Below are 16,360 nucleotides of genomic sequence, written 5' to 3'. Positions count from 1 at the left end.
ATGAGTAGAATGTGCCCTTTTATTTAAAATGCATCTCTGGGTTATTTGTGGGGCCTGCCTGGTGTTTTTACATTAGTAGAATGTGTGCTTTTATTTAAAATGCATCTCTGGGTTATTTGTGGGGCATAGGAATTCGTTCATTATTTTTTCTCCAAAATATAGTCCGGCACCCCACAAGGTCTGAGGGACAGTGGACCAGCCCCCTGCTGAAAAGTTTGCTGACCCCTGGTCTGGAAGTTGGGACTTGAATATTTGTTCAGCATTCTGAATGACTGAAAAGGCTTTCTCCATCCCATTTAATATTTCTTGGTGGTGCCTTTACATTGATCAGGCCTGACATGTCCATAGTCTGAACTACAAACCAGTGCAAGATCTTCCACTCTGCATATTGAAGCTCAATAGTTTAAGATGGCAGCTGAACACTCAAACATTCTCCAGAAATCAACATGAGCTTGGGATTCCAGTGAAACAGAAGAATGGCTATAGATCCATGAAGCAAAACAGTAATGTCTGCTAGCACTGTGAACTGCTTGCCAGAGACTTCTAGGGACATTCAGGTGGAAATGAGAGGTGGAAAATTAGAGAGTACAGAGCAAAAACAGAGGCAGGTCTGAAGTGTCCACTCTTCTGTGGCTCTTCTAATCAGCAGAGGTGCCAGTGGCAGTACGGCTCTGACTGGGATGCAAATCCCTTCATAATATGCTGAACGCAGGAGCAGCCAGTGCAGGGCAGCAAAGCCAGGCGGCTGATTGTACAGCAGTCGGTTCAGCTGCTCCTTAATGGGATGGGGCAGCATGGCAGTCAGGTTGGGCCTATGCAGGAAGGAGACACTGGATTTGCTCTACTACTGCCTTCACGTCACTGCCACCCAGCCCCAGCCCTGCCCCATTGAGCAGCAGCAACACTGCTGTCAGGGGAGCTGGGGCATGTCGCTGCCCCACTGCACTGGCCATTCCTGGCTGAACATTACTGTGTTCCCTTCGGTATACATATCTCTTAAGGCTTTATGGAACACAAGAGTGGTTTCCCCCCTTACCTTTGGATTGTCATTTTGCTTAAATGCATTTTGTGCAGACTGTACATTTGAGCGGAGGGGGCTCGAGGCTGAGGCCAGAGTAGGCAGCCCTGTTTCCCCTCCTTGCCACAGTGTCCATTTCTACCCAGTTTGATAAAGGCAATCAAAGTATTCAAAACTGGTCCCAATAAGCCGTGTCGCTCTTAAGACAAGTGGTTTGGTTTCTGAGGTTTGGTTTCAAATGGCATACAGCTGGAAGGCACACCACAAAAGTCTAGATTAGGACAGTCCCTTTATAGCAGCCAACAAAAACCATGGTGAAATGCTTGCCCATTCTGTTTACAAGCATTCACTTCTTCCTTTGCAATTACGTTCTTTGGTCCAAGTCTTTGGTCCGATCCCTTTGTTTGTTTTGGAAGAAAGATTCACACACCACTGGTTAGGCACTGTCAGGCTGTCATGTCTCTATTCAGTTTTAGGTCGGAAAGTGCCGTCTGCGCCTTTTAATATTTTGTCGGCGATGCTCCCCATATTTTTCTTCATAGCTTTCACAGGATTCTCATGCAGGAGTGTCTGTATTAGATACTTCTCCCGTTTAATTTTGCTTTTGGTTTTCTTTGACACATCGGGAATTATGTGTGAAATAGCAAATGTCACCAAGTAGATGATATGCTGGATGGGGGAAGGAACACAAACAGAGTCAGCTACTCAGAATATACAACCATTATAAAAAAGAGTAATATTGCCCAGTTATTGACTTTTGCCGCAATCTGGAATTCTGTAGGCCACATCTGCAAAACACATTTAAAGCGCTGCTACACCACCTTAACTGTCACGGCTTCCCCCAAAGAATTCTGGGTATTGCAGTTTCTTAAGGGTGCTGAGAATTGTCAGGTTAGAGAATTGTCCTATTCCCTTCACAGAACCGCAATTCCCAGAATTCCCCGGGAAAAGAGACTGATTGTTATAGCACTCTGGCAACTGTGGCAGGGCAATAGAGGTCTCCCAACATTTCACAGCACCCTTAACAAACTGCAGTTCCCAGGATTCTTCGGGGGGAGAGGAAGCTATTACTGTTTAAAATGATACAATAGCACTTTAAATTCATAGTGCAGATATGACCTACGTGCACTCAGAAAACAGACACATGAGGATCTGCACATTCACGTTCAATTCAAAGGATCGATCTAATCTGGAGATGCAAAGAAACAACCTCTAATGCACGGCAAAGGGAAATGTTTCTTTAAGGTTTCCTGCTGGTTGCTAAGAGAGTTTCTGAGAGCATGCCCAGGTGGCAATTTATTTCTCTCTCCGCTCCCTGCTAGGAAAGCGCCAGCCATGCAGCTGTTTATCTGTGCCATCCCAATGTGCTACCTACCACGGAGACCACAGAGCTATGCACTGGTTGTGCAATACGGACAGAGAAGGACCCTCATTGGAGTCCTACCTGGGGACAGACTCTGGGGGGACAGCAGCTTCCTAGCTGCCTATTTACTCCCTTTGTGAAGAAACAGTGTTTCCCTGAGCTGAAAGTTCGAATGTATTTTATGTTTTGCACCATTGCTGCCATCCTGCACATTCAGTGTTGTGGGCCCAAGGCTGTGGGATTCCATCCCAACCGAGATTAGACAGGCCCCTTCCTTGCAGACAGATGGGCGAGGTATAAATAATAAAACCATTACTATTATAAAATTATTATTGCGGAACTTCAGGTGCCTGAATCAGACTTTCTTGTTCTAGCCGGCACTTTGAGGTAGTCCAGTTATGTGATAAATGTTTATTGCTTCATTGTCCTATTTTTTGTAGATTGTTTTGATGTAAAAGGACACTGCTTAGAAATGTGAATAATTAAGCAAGACACAAACGTCTTAAAAAAAATTAAGCAAGACACAAACGTCTTAAAAAAAATAAATAGTTAACCAAGTGAAGGCGAAAATCGGGGTTTTTGTGCAATGGCTGTTTTTTTTCTTTTTTGGCAGGCTTTACTTTTAACTCCCAACTAGGGTGGCAGGCAGAGATCTTAGTGGAGTTTAATATCCTTACAGACAGAGTTAAAAAATAGCTACTAATAACATAATTTTTAAAATGCATTCACAAACTTTTTGCCTTTTTGTTCCCCCCCATCTCAGTCTCCAGAAAGGCAGTTCAAAAAACAACAAAAAACAACAACAACCCACCCCAAAAACAGTATTCAAGATTTGCTCAGCATATTTCTACCCTCCACCGTAGAGGAGAAAGGGAAGAACTGGAGAAAGGGAAGACTTGCTTCAGATGGAGGACATTCATGAGGATTTCATTTTGCACAATTTTTGTATGTTTTTCTTCCGAAATGTATGCCATTGAGGCAGGCTGCACCAAAACTGCATGGCAAGTTTTGTTTCCATTGAGATCAGAAAAATCTGTTTGCTGATTCCCCACCCCCCTCAACTCCCCCACCCAAATTTATTGATTTTCATGAGGATTGCACCAGGAAATTTCTGAAAAGCATGCCTGAGAAATCTTCACCCCATTGCATGGCTGGGATGGGCTTACTCAAGGTATACAAAGGGCACTACTGCAACTTTAGGGTGAAGGAATGGAAGACACATGCTGACATGGTTTTTAATACAAAATGATGAAGAAACTCCTTTTAGGAGGAAATATACTGACCTCCATGACAATGATGAATGAGAGCTTGGCTGCAATAACATGCCAGTAATAGATATTGTGTTCATATTGATGTTCGTGCCCAGGGGGGTATCGGAAATCCCGGTACCTAACAGTCAAAGACAATGAAGCAATCATTTCAGGAGACTCTGCAATATGGCACTCAGGCCAGAAGGGGGAGCAAAATCCATCCCATTCTCCTGATAAGGCAACACACAAGTTAAGCAGAATGTAATTGTAGAATTATAGACCCGGAAGGGACCCTGAGGATCATCTAGTCTAACCCCCTGCAATGCAGGAATATGCAGCTGTCCCATAATGAGAACTAAATGCAGATAAATCACATCTACTGAAATGCATTATTTTGTCGACTCTAAACAATCTTATTTTTTTATCTTCTCTTTTGGCCATTGTTTACTATTACTTTACAATGCTGAGAGGTAAAGTATAAGTGAAGACACGTATCTGTGTGTGTGTGTGTGTGTGTGTGTGTGTGTGTGAGAGAGAGAGAGAGAGAGAGAGAGAGAGAGAGAGAGAGAGAGAGAGAGTGTATACAGTCAGACCTTGGAAGTCGAACGGCATCCATTCCAGAAGTCTGTTCGACTTCCAAGGTGCCACTTCCGATTGCCAAAGAACGTTTGCAAACTGGAACACTCACTTCCGGGTTTGTGGCGTTTGGGAGCCAAAACGTTCAACTCGCAAGGCATTACAGAACCAAGGTACAATTGTATATATCCATATATATATATATATATGCTATTTTAAATGGTGAAATAGACTTGCCTGCATGTTGTCTGGTTAGCAAACATGGGAAGAGCGGCTGGCTTGCTTTCGTTTCTGAAGTCTGACACAGCAAAGACGGAAAGTGTGTTGTTTATGTACCCCTTCATGGAGTAAGTGCTCTGACTTCCATAGGGAGGAACGGAAAATGACCAGTAATACACCAGGCGTGGAATCATATCGGACGTAAAAGCAATTATCATTGCCTGCAGTTGAAAAGAGAGGGAAATAGGCAAGATTTAACTGCATCTAGGTAGAATTTTATACAAAGAGAGAGTGTGTGTGCCTGTATCTGTCTGGAAATGGGAAATATATTATTGTACTAAACAGAAGCGCAACACATCCAGATCTCTCCAGTTTCTGGCTGGCAAAAAAATCTCAACTCCCTGTTTCCATTATGATTGTACCCACAACAGGCTATGTGCAATGGTCTGTGTCCCTGGTGAGAGGGTGGGATAAAACATAAGCAGCTTTTCCCTGACAGACGACCACACAATGCATGCAATAAACTGTTGATGTAATACCCTGGTGGCTTTGCAGAAATGATTTTAAGAATCAGGTTTATGCATGCTAGTAGGGAACACCCTCTGAGTGATCACAATATTATACCTTTCTAATACTGCCCCCGCTTCCCAGTTTTCCTATGTATAAGAACACTGAGTTATTGCGAAACGCTATTTGCAATTCAGTGTAACTTATTTGCTCTTTACGCTGCCTTTCTCTCTCCCTCTCTCCAGTATTCTTCCCACATAAACTTTCACCTCTTTCAAATGATTTCCAGATGTGCAATAGCCGTGATGACATACACAGGAGAATATATTCTTCTGGATACTCTGTAAAAATAAACTCCCCCCACCATTTGTAGGCTGTTTTCTTTAAAAAGAGGATCACACTAAAAAAAATATCTGATTTCAATGTTCCAAGACGTGATCACTTTTCCTATTACCCCAGAACAAATGAAAACTGGGCTTATGCTTGGCAACTGAATATAGCAATGTCAGCTCTGCTGCATGAACTCTTAAGTGCCAAGGTAGCTTTGTACAATATCCACTTAAAGTTCTGCCAGTTTTGCAGAGTAATCCATAAAGTGGAAAGAAATGGAACTTGCTGTAAAAGAAGCATGGCATCAACTATTTTGGGGATTTTTATTTTTTTATTTTAGAAAGCCTCTGCTGCGGTTATGACCGTCAGGCTTTCTGGGCCACTGTGCATTTTCAGTGGCTATTGTTACTAAGGGTTGCAATCCGTGCTAGTTCTACTCAAGAGTAGACCCACTTGAAATTAATAGCCATGGCAAACTTTGATCCGTTAATTTCAATAAGTCAGCTCTCAGTAAAACCTAGGAGGCAATAATTATTTGGCTGTTCTATGATCAAACCACCTGAGTCCATTTGAAAACAATTGAACTTTTTAGATGAAGAAAACATCGACTCAGGGGAAAAACCATACAAGATTTCTTTTAAAGTGACTTACTAGTTAGTGTCGCCAGAGGCATCTCAGAAGATGCATTCCCTCTTCCTGTGTGAACGAGAAAGGGGAATGCCTCTAGCATGGTGCCAGCTAGCAGTAAATTTTGGACACTAAACCTGGCACCAGCCAGTTTAATTGAGTGGAAACTCCTACCGCAGAGCCTTCATTGCAGTAGGGTTTGTTGACCCTGTCCTCAAAGGGAGAAAGAGAAAGCAGAGGGAATATGCTTATTTAATTTATAATATTTATATACCAGCTGTCATCACACATTGTCTTGCAATGGGTCATAACAATTTAAAGCGCAATACAAAATAAGAACAAAATAGAATGTGCAATAAAGTACAACCCAAGATGGTCAGCTTGTATACAAACAGATATCACAAAGGCACCATGAGTCTTAATTGGTATCTCATAAAAAACCAACCAACCAACCAACCAACCAACCAACCAACCATTGGTACCACTGTCGCCGGACTTCTCATTCCTCAAGGAAATGGAGAACATCTAACATGTCAACAATTTCATACTGTTCGAAGGTGAGAATGTGGAGAACGGACATTACAACTGATTGAAGAACACTTCCCCATGGGAAATAACTGTTTGGCATTTCAGATCCCAAATTGTCACTACTTAAAGACTGTACTTACATTGGTCACCACAGCAAGAAGAGCTATTCCTTGCATGATGGGCTGCCATGCTCCTATGTCCTGAGCTTTCTGAGGAACTATGCGCCTGAACTGTGTGGTAATCTTCCAGGCGTCTATACGTATTTCCAGTAAATTGTTCATAAGTGCCAGAAGGGGAGCCAGTGGGAACGAGGCCACAAACAAAGTGACAAATCCAAACTGTATAACTGCCAATGAGAAATGTGACAAACACTGGTGAAATATTAATTAGCATTGTGTGCGCTTTCAAAAGTCAGGCATGCCAAACCCAGTGGCTAAACAGAGCTACTCTAGATCACTTGAAAGAGCTGGGTTCTTGGATCAGAAAAGTATGGGAAAGTTATCCAAAGTCTATGGGTGATATTCAGCTAAGATTTACTCAGACTGGATCCATTGAAACTAATGGACCCATCTTAGTCACCTTCATTAATTCACTCTGAGTAAATTACTTTGAGTAATGCTTAATTCATTTCATTCATTATCTGCACTCTGTAGCCAGCAAGAAACCAACGACATTGTAAAAAGGAATTTATAATGCCAATCAAGACACAGGGTGTGTAGAAATATTATATATATATATATATATATATATATATATGCAGGTTTTGGTGTCCTCGGGTGTCTTCCCGTGTAAAAGTTGGGGTGTCTAGGCGACGTTTCGACGAGGTCTCACTCGTCATCTTCAGGCTGGTGCTGATGACGAGCCTGAAGATGACGAGTGAGACCTCGTCGAAACGTCGCCTAGACACCCCAACTTTTACACGGGAAGACACCCGAGGACACCAAAACCTGCATTCCTGTACCCGTGAAAATCTACGAAAGCATATATATATATATATATATATATATATATGCAAGAGAGCAACATTAAATAGTACAGTTAGAGAACAACCATGTGGTTGTTCACTCTGTAGTAAAGCCCCACTGTATTCAGAGGTATTTACTCTCAGGTAAGTGCAACTCTAATGTCTTGTGTACAACCACAGTTAAAAACTCTGTGTTCAGATTTATTTTTTTTAAAGAAAGGAATAGTCCAGCCATCCAATCTAGCAGAATCCACCCATTCTGCTTTTATTAATAGAAGGTTAATTATTAAAGAGAATTATAGCAGCCAGCTTACCCATTTCAAGATACTCATAAAACAATCCAAGTTTGCCAATGGGTTGCAGGTGGTAGTCCTGTTCCCAGCGAGGGACAACTTTCTCAGACCGTGAAGCTGAACAAAATCTTCCAATCAGGTTCTTAAGCCACCTATGAATGGAGATCATCAGCTAGATTTATTTTTTATGGTAGAAATCATGCAATTTTTGACCAATATGGAATAGCTAAGTCTGCCTCTTTGCTTTTCTGGCAGATACAGGCAAGGTCAAGCTACATGTTACACTGGGAGATCCATTCATTATTTCATCTGTATAGGTTCTGATGGATTTGGCCTGTTTGGATCCTCATTTTTCTACCTTTTTTTAAAAAATGGAGACAAAACAATAGAGAATAGGGATTCCATTCATGACCTCTTCATGGTCAAAAGCACATGTTGCTGTGTTTTCCATTGATGGAGACTAATGTTTCTGGACCTTGCTTTAATCCACTGCCACTTGTTTCTTAAAATTTCCAACATTCTGAGAAGTAACTCAGTGTCATAGTTTGAACCAGTCCTATGTTTCAGAAAGTAAAATAAGGCACAACTATCTCATTGCTCATTATTATTTCCTAAATCTGTAGGACTGGATGAGGCCGTTTCTCACTTCCTATGGAGTCCTCATGAATTTCTGATCATTAAACTGCTTTTGTAAAAAAAAAAAATCAGTTGCAGCTTTTTGTGTATTAGGGGCTGCCTTCTGCTGTGAGCTCAAAGCAACCAAGAGGTTTAAATTCAGGTTCACTAAAAACAACCACCCTGTATTCAAATTCAGGTTTGGCTTTGACTCCTAGCTATCAACACTATTTACTATTTACTTACGGAAGAAGCACTTCTTGTATATTATTCCAGATTGCTTTGCCTCCCATTATTATTGTCAGTTGTGTTGTAAGTTCAAGGAGACATCCACCTGGATCACACTAGGATTGGAAGAAGAAGGGGGAGGGTGGACATGAATTTTTCCAGCTCATTAGCCGCAGGGAACAAACTTTCAATTAATGAAAACATATTAAAATATATTCTGTTGCTTCAAAAAGACTAGCATAATATTTTGTTTAGCATCATTCTATTCAGATAACTATTCAGAAAAATGCACAAACTATCTAACATTGGTGATTATTACTAAAAAATGTAACACCTTCATTTTAAATAAATTTGCTTCATTTATACCAGACTTTTTCTCCAAAAAGCAAAGAATAGCTTACATATGGCTCCTGTAGTCTTCAGCCCACAAAGTTTAGAGGTTAAACTTGTGTAATGTCTGCAGCAGAACTACATTTACCTTTAACCATAATCTGTGCCCTCCAAAATAATTGATTACCAGTGTGGGAATAGCATATAGTTAATCTTGCAGTCAAGGACACTCACTCAGAAGCCTACTTCCAGAACTCGCCCTGCTTTTAGGCAGTGAAGCAAGAAGTTGGAGGGCTCTGAATGCCTTGCAGTTGCCTGCCTTGGGTCTAAAAGTTAGCTTGCTGTCCTCGGATATGGTGCAGGTTTGTGTCCTATTGTCAGTGTTGAAAGAAGAATCGCAGAGTGAAAGGCACCATATTGCCTTTGTCCTGGGCAGCAAGATGTCTTGGGCTGGCCCTATCTGCTTCTGTCAGTGGCCTGATCTGATTCAGGGCACTTACATTTCTCACAATTTAGTTATGTGGGGTTGCGGTGAGGAGAGTGGAGGGGCTGAAGCAGCCCCAAAGATTCTTTTTACAGGTGTGGAATAGTAACAGCGCCATGTTGTCTACAGTGGTATTGCCATTTGCAGTGTTCACAACCATTAAGGGAAGTAAGCAAATCATCTGCTATTTCAAGCAACGCTGACCATTTTGTGAGGCCTCTCCATCACCATATCATCACCACCATCAGTTATTATTTCTACCCCGCTCATCTGGCTGGGTTTCTCCAGCCACTCTGGGCGGCTTTCAACAGAACATTAAAAACAGAATAAACCTTCAAACATTAAAAGCTTCCCTAAATCATTGCAGTTAAGTTATTTTTGAGGGGGAGGGGGATCAGCTGTGGCTGCAAGAAGTTATGGCACCTGAGGTTTGATGGAATATGAGCTTGGAGGCTTTGGACTCAGCTCTGAGTGGCGGTAGCTGTGAAGCTGAGTTCTTCAGTTTACCATTGCGAGATCCCAATCCCACCAAACTTTAACACCATCACTGATTCCCATGTATCTCTTGAAACTGATGAAGTGGCCAAGATTCAGGGCCAAACTAGATGTTACACGCATACATGTATAATATTACCACGATGGGATTTTCAAAAATCAAATTAAGCTTTTGAAGGGGGAACTGGGAAATGCGCAGCAGCAGCAGTGTTCATCTTCTGTCTGTTTTCCTACTTTGAAGTTCATGAAAAACAGTTAGTCGGGAAAGGGTTAAGCATCTGCTTTCCCTTCTGCACAAAAATTCTTTAAAAATGATATTTGGCTAATGTTACTTCCAACTATGTGTAACATCTGGTTTGACCCTAACACTTCTAGCTGAAAATTTTTTAAAAATGAAGAGAGGAAAACCGACTGCAGGTTGTTCATTCATACCTCTTCATTTCTGTATTTCCCCAGCCAATAAACAGGGTCGCCAGGGTAACCTACAAATTTACCCTTAAAGAATGCAATGTAGAAACAGGAAGAATAATAGTTGACAAATTGGAACAAGAACATCTTCATGGTGAGGCTGTTTTCATAATCGGTCTGCGTCCTTGGTAGTTCTGTAGTTTAAGGGGTAAGGGAGAGAGAAATGGTTAACTCGAGAAGAGCTTTAGAGATATGTATGTTGTAGACTTGAATACAATTTACATCTTTATAATTTAGATTATTTGGAGTTCTCTAATATACTGTAGCCATTATGTTAATTTCATGACAACGTGTTATAAAAAGGGGGGAAATATGTGCTCTTCCACACAAGAACAAGCAGCGATTCTCAATGCAAAAAGCCTCCAGCAGATTCAATACATAATGAACATAACATTTTGATGTGATGCAAATGAAAGAATATTAAAATGAAGCTACTTTAGATGCACCAAAATAGGACAGCTCCTTTAATGTAAATGACCTGGATGGGAAGGAAACCAGCAGTGTTTGCTCTGTTTTCGCTATTTACTAAGGCATGAAGGGTTTCAAACAGTGATTCTATCTCTTTTTATTTACAAGAAAATGACTACGCTATCTATAAACAATACCGAATGTAATTGAATGCATTATGCAGTGCTGATCCATTTTCATAAGGCTGGAATTATTACAGTAATCTTCCGTGCTTTGTCAGTTTCATAAATATACAGCTGTAAACAATTGATCTTTCATGCTGGCTATAGAAGGATTCCTTAGGCAAGGAGCTGAATGTCATTTCTTTGTTAACTGAGAAAGCCTGAACTTTAAAATCTTTAGAAGTCATTGCAAGCAATGGTGGGAAAAGTTCTTCAAATACATGGCAGAGGCATCCTGTTTTGCTGAGTTACTCCTTAAGAACACAACGCTTTTCTCCATTTACTCTGAAAGGCTTTGTAACTGGGGCAAGAGATCATCTTACCAAAGTCAGTAATCATGATTGCTACTTTCTCATAGATCATGTTCAGAATCATAATGATGATGAAGCTTATGATGGAAGCAGAAACTGAAGTTGCTGCTTGCGGAGTCAAGTACTTCTGGATAGCTTCGGTGCCATTGATATGCCTTGGGAGCGTTGCGGAAAACACCAGGAAAACAGACAGCCTGTAAACAATTATGCCAATAACCGAGGCGATAATGAGCAGGATCTGAAATCAAATAACAAAATAACTGCTATATAATAAGCATGATATATTTTATGTGTCACATATATACACATATATAGCGTGCACACACACACATATTTAATTGATGAATTTATTATATAAACACAATAACATATATAATTATAGAAAAAGTAAATGAAACTATGAATACAAATATATTAGATTTATACATTATTCAAAAGTGTGATTAAATGTATCAGTAAGTGTTTATGCAATCGTTAACATGCACTTTCCTTTATGCCACTGATTGATTGCATATAGCAATCAATATACTATTATTCTGATGCATATACCTACAATGCATTTCATTCCTCTCATAATTAAACTTCCTGAACATAATTAAACTCCCAAATCGTAACTCATTTTTTTAGACATTAAATTTTCCCCAACAGTAAATATGGGTTCGCTGAATCGTAGAGCTGCCATATGATCAGATTTTCCTGGACAGTACCGGGATTTCCAAGCCGGAATTGATGTCTGGGGGGAATTTCTGGGGGGAAATTGTCCTGGATCTTACGCAAGCATCTCAGAAAAAAGCTTGGGTCTTCCTAAAAAAAAGCTCAACAACTTGTTGTCCTGGATTTTACTTCTTGAAAGCTGGCAACCTATGAATCTTCTACTTCATTTCTGGTACAGAAAACATTTCCTACAACAGCATCCACAATATCTATTTGCTATGGGAGAAAACATAAAGGTGAGCACTGGGAACTGGAAATGGAGCGTGAAAGGAAAAGTGGAGAAAGGGAGATAGACAGGAACACAAGAATAGCATGCAGTGCAGCACTCTGTAATAAATTTCACCCCTCCAGCCCTGAATATAATTTTAGCTTCCTCCTTTTGCCAATTGCCTCTGCTCATTGCAATGTCCTTCCTTCTCATAGCCCTGTGGTATGTTCCTTAAGAGGAAGATTACAGTAGCACTTCCATGGCTGTATCTACAGCCGTGCTAATGACAATCCTACCACTGGCATTGGCTAGTGCACATTGGAACTATTTTTGAAACTCTTCCACGATGCCACACATTTCCCCCCATGGCTGTATAGACTTCTTTTAGTTTCTCCTTTGAATTAAGGCTGGAATTGGGGTGGGGGGGGGGGAGCAAAGGACACACAGCTTTGCTCTCTTAATCAGATGAAACGGGTAGAAAAAGACCCATTACAGTGGTACCTCTGGTTACGTACTTAATTCGTTCCGGAGGTCCATTCTTTACCTGAAACTGTTCTTAATCTGAAGCACCATTCTAGCTAATGGGGTCTCCTGCTGCCACTGCACCGCAGCCATGCGATTTCTGTTCTCATCCTGAAGCAAAGTTCTTAACCCAAGGTAATATTTCTGGGTTAGCGGAGTCTGTAACCTGAAGCGTCTGTAACCTGAATCGTATGTTACCCGAGGTTCCACTGTAATCTGTAACACACTTTTGAACCAGATGCCTGGAACAACACGTCTGAAAAAAGTGGCAGGAAAGGTAACAAGGTTTGGACTGACCAAGTTCATGGCAAAAAAGTTACTGTATTTTTCTCCCTATAGGACGCACTTTTCCCCCTCCAAAAATGAAGGGGAAATGTGTGTGCGTCCTATGGGGCAAATGCAGGCTTCTGGAAGCTATCTGCAAGCCGTGGGAGGGCTGTGCGAAGTCGTGCAGCTCTCCCACGGCTTGTGGAGAGCTGCCTGTTCTGGGGGCTGGGATTGGGGGAAGCTCGGGCGCCTGGGGGGGGAAATAATTTTTTTTTCTTTATTTCCCCCCCAAAAAACTAGGTGCGCCCTATGGGCTGGTGCGCCCTATGGACCGAAAAATACAGTATGTTTTCTACCAAGTGCCAGGCCAGCCGTTGTCTATCTTAGCTCCCTGGAACATGAGTCCTATTATAGAAGCTGCTGGTATCATGTTCTGCTGTGCACTTATGTAACATTTTTAGATGTTTTAAAACGTACCTTTGAAATATAACCTGTGAAGGAAATGAGCCAAAGTATCCAAGAACTCAAGCTGATGCACAAGAGGTAAGAAGGGGGTTCAGAAGAGATGGGGGATCGAGATGGGAGTAAGGAGACAGAAATCCAGAAATGGAGCCATCAGGAGAGAAGTCCAGCTAGGCAAAAATACCTGAAATTCAATGCAGGATAGCATAAAAAGAGGGGAAATGGGACAAGGTAAGGGATCAAGCCTGGCATAAGGAAGAAAGATGCTTTCTTGTAGGTGGGGGAGAACAAAGTGAGGAATCCTTGCCATTCTGAGATCCAGTTTAAAGGCACAGTTGCTCGCATGGCTCAATTCTCACAGTGCCTTGCACTGTCTCCTTTGAAAGGAGGGCTGTTTTTCAAAGTGTTCTTAAGACAAAAATAACCCATGAAAAGCTTTAAAATGTCAGGCCGGAACTTTCTCCGATATTAGAGTTCCATGTGCAGAAATGTATTAATGTAGCAAGTTGTCCCCCCCCCCCCCGTTTTAAAGAAAAGTCCTGTGCAATTCTGAAGCAGAACAGCCATGAGAAATGAGTCCACCACAGGAACAGCCGTCCTTCAGGAAGGGGCCATAACCACTTAAGCTTTACAGAATCTATCATGCTGACGAAGCTAAATAAATGACAAGCAGCAGTTGTGGAAAATTTACCCAGAATAAGACAGCACTCGTGCAGAAGGTCATCCTCACGCACTTCCCACAAGCTGTGTAGGGGATATGCTCTTCTTGCTGTGAAGAAAGGGGATCGAGAAAGAATTCCCTTTGTTAATATGCACATTTCTTTTTCACGTAGCCCAGTGTTTCAGGAAAACAGTTCGTTTGTGTTTTTTACGTTTCCAGATTAAAATACTTTGCTTCCCATATCGTCCTCAACCTGTCTGAGCATTGTTGAATCTAGTTTTGATAGGTGTAGCATGCTAAAATTACATAAAGGTAAAGGTAAAGGTACCCCTGCCCGTACGGGCCAGTCTTGCCAGACTCTGGGGTTGTGCACCCATCTCACTCAAGAGGCCAGGGGCCAGCGCTGTCCGAAGACACTTCCGGGTCACGTGGCCAGCGTGACATCGCTGCTCTGGCGAGCCAGAGCTGCACACGGAAATGCCGTTTACCTTCCCGCTAGTAAGCGGTCCCTATTTATCTACTTGCACCCGGGGGCTGCTTTCGAACTGCTAGGTTGGCAGGCGCTGGGACCGAACAACGGGAGCGCACCCCGCCGCGGGGATTCGAACCGCCGACCTTTCGATCGGCAAGCCCTAGGCGCTGAGGCTTTAACCCACAGCGCCACCCGCGTCCCTTAAAATTACATACTCCCCTCAAAAAAATGGGCTCCCCCCCCAAAAAAAACTCTGCAACTAGTTCCATGCATCTAAAGGAGCTTTGGGTTTCTCAGAACAACAGCTCTCCTAATGTAATTTAGGAAAAGGCTTTTGGAATTGTAAGGAATTTCAAAAGCAGTGCACAATATCCCCCAACACTGGCCCTGCTGTTAGACAGAGAGAGGTTGTTACCTCAGGCGACAGGTTTTAGGTGTCATGGAAGGGCAGCAAATGGTCAACTTATCTAATTTATGATCACTCTATCTTCTCTCTGAAGGTGAAAATAAGCCAACCAGCACTGGGTACTTGGCACCATGACATTTGTGTCAGTGTGTGGGTGATGGCAGTGGTAGGACCATTTGCTGTTTTGCCTCAGGTGGCAAAAATGTCTTGGACTAGCCCTAGATATACGTTGGAGATATGCTCTTCAAAGGAGAAAAGGTTCCGAAGCCTTGGCCATGCCTAAAGTAATTCTGTGGATCATTTCCAAATGTATGAAAAACATATTGTGAAAAATATATTGACTTCTTTGAATTGCTGTCATGTGACACTGCCCTCTCAGAGTCTGGTTCTACCTCTCCTGCACTTGAATGATCACAAATATTTTCTGTTTTATCCATGGACAATGATTTGTTCCAAGGCAGACATGCCTCTTCTCCTTCCCTGGCATCAGTTTAAAAGTTGCTCTGCCACCTTTTTGATTTTAAGTAAAAGTAAAAAGCAAAATGTGCTTTTAAGTTTCTGTCAAAGGAAAAGCTTACAATTTGAAAGGATTATAGAAAATTCCCTTTGCTGAAAGCAGAGACAGCACTGAGATTTGCTTGAAATAGTGCTCAAAATAATGCAGCTTCAAAAATCTATCTATTATCTATTACTAACATTAGCTATTGTTTAACACAAGATGCAAGCAGTTTAGACCCATTCAGGTCAATAATCAACTGACTTAAAAGTAAAAGTAAATTATACTCGCTGTGCAATAACAAATAGGTATCTGATCACCATAACATAACCTGAAAGCAGTTTTCCCCTAGGTGAGAGTGGTAGGTGATATGCTTTATGATGCTGTTACAAAAACATTAAAGAATTGGCAACAAAGCACAAAACAGTGAGAAAAACAATTTCATTGTTTTTCAGCACCAAAAATGGAGAACAAAAGATTTTTCTTCAAAGGGCTGAAGCTAGACTTCAATACTGGAGGATAATAATGTTACAATAAAAATATTGTAGGAAAAATGCCACATATTCATAAATGCTAATCTGGAATTCTCCATGTTTGGGAAGATGATATTAGGTGCAAATTAGCTGGCATGCCTTCATGAGTATTAATATTCTTGCTATATTGGACTACAGAATGAAAGAGATAAAGCTCATGTGAGATATTTATTTAGGTCAATTTAGCAAATTGAATTTAATGCATAGGTGTATAAACATCAGTACCAGCCATGTGTCACAAAAACTCTTAATACCTAAACTATATTTGTTCCTCATAAAATTAAAATTAAAATAGTTTCTTGCCATTCTTCAGCCAAATATATATTGTTAAGCTTGAAATTTTAGCCACCTTCCATTTTTTTGCTGACCATTCTTTCAGAGTAA

The 16,360-nt window shown here is 41.3% G+C and overlaps 1 protein-coding gene across 2 annotated transcripts in view; it reads right to left on the bottom strand.

Moving 5' to 3' along the window:
• Window positions 1-269: 269 nt before the first annotated feature.
• Window positions 270-16,360, bottom strand: part of ANO6 (anoctamin 6) — a 65,363-nt gene continuing 49,272 nt past the window's right edge. For both annotated transcript variants that reach the window (XM_081928958.1, XM_081928959.1), the window contains exons 12-20: window positions 14,100-14,177; window positions 11,248-11,473; window positions 10,260-10,429; window positions 8,537-8,634; window positions 7,697-7,827; window positions 6,559-6,764; window positions 4,445-4,647; window positions 3,665-3,770; window positions 270-1,687 (exon numbers count right to left, since the gene is read on the bottom strand). In XM_081928958.1, the coding sequence (XP_081785084.1) occupies window positions 1,481-1,687; window positions 3,665-3,770; window positions 4,445-4,647; window positions 6,559-6,764; window positions 7,697-7,827; window positions 8,537-8,634; window positions 10,260-10,429; window positions 11,248-11,473; window positions 14,100-14,177 (1,425 nt within the window). In that variant the 3' untranslated portion in view covers window positions 270-1,480. The remainder of the gene's footprint in view (window positions 1,688-3,664; window positions 3,771-4,444; window positions 4,648-6,558; window positions 6,765-7,696; window positions 7,828-8,536; window positions 8,635-10,259; window positions 10,430-11,247; window positions 11,474-14,099; window positions 14,178-16,360) is intronic.

This window comes from Podarcis melisellensis (genome assembly GCF_964234715.1).
Source record: "Podarcis melisellensis genome assembly, chromosome: 10".
Classification (NCBI taxonomy): domain Eukaryota; kingdom Metazoa; phylum Chordata; class Lepidosauria; order Squamata; family Lacertidae; genus Podarcis; species Podarcis melisellensis.
This window is presented reverse-complemented; position numbering and strand designations above follow the sequence as displayed.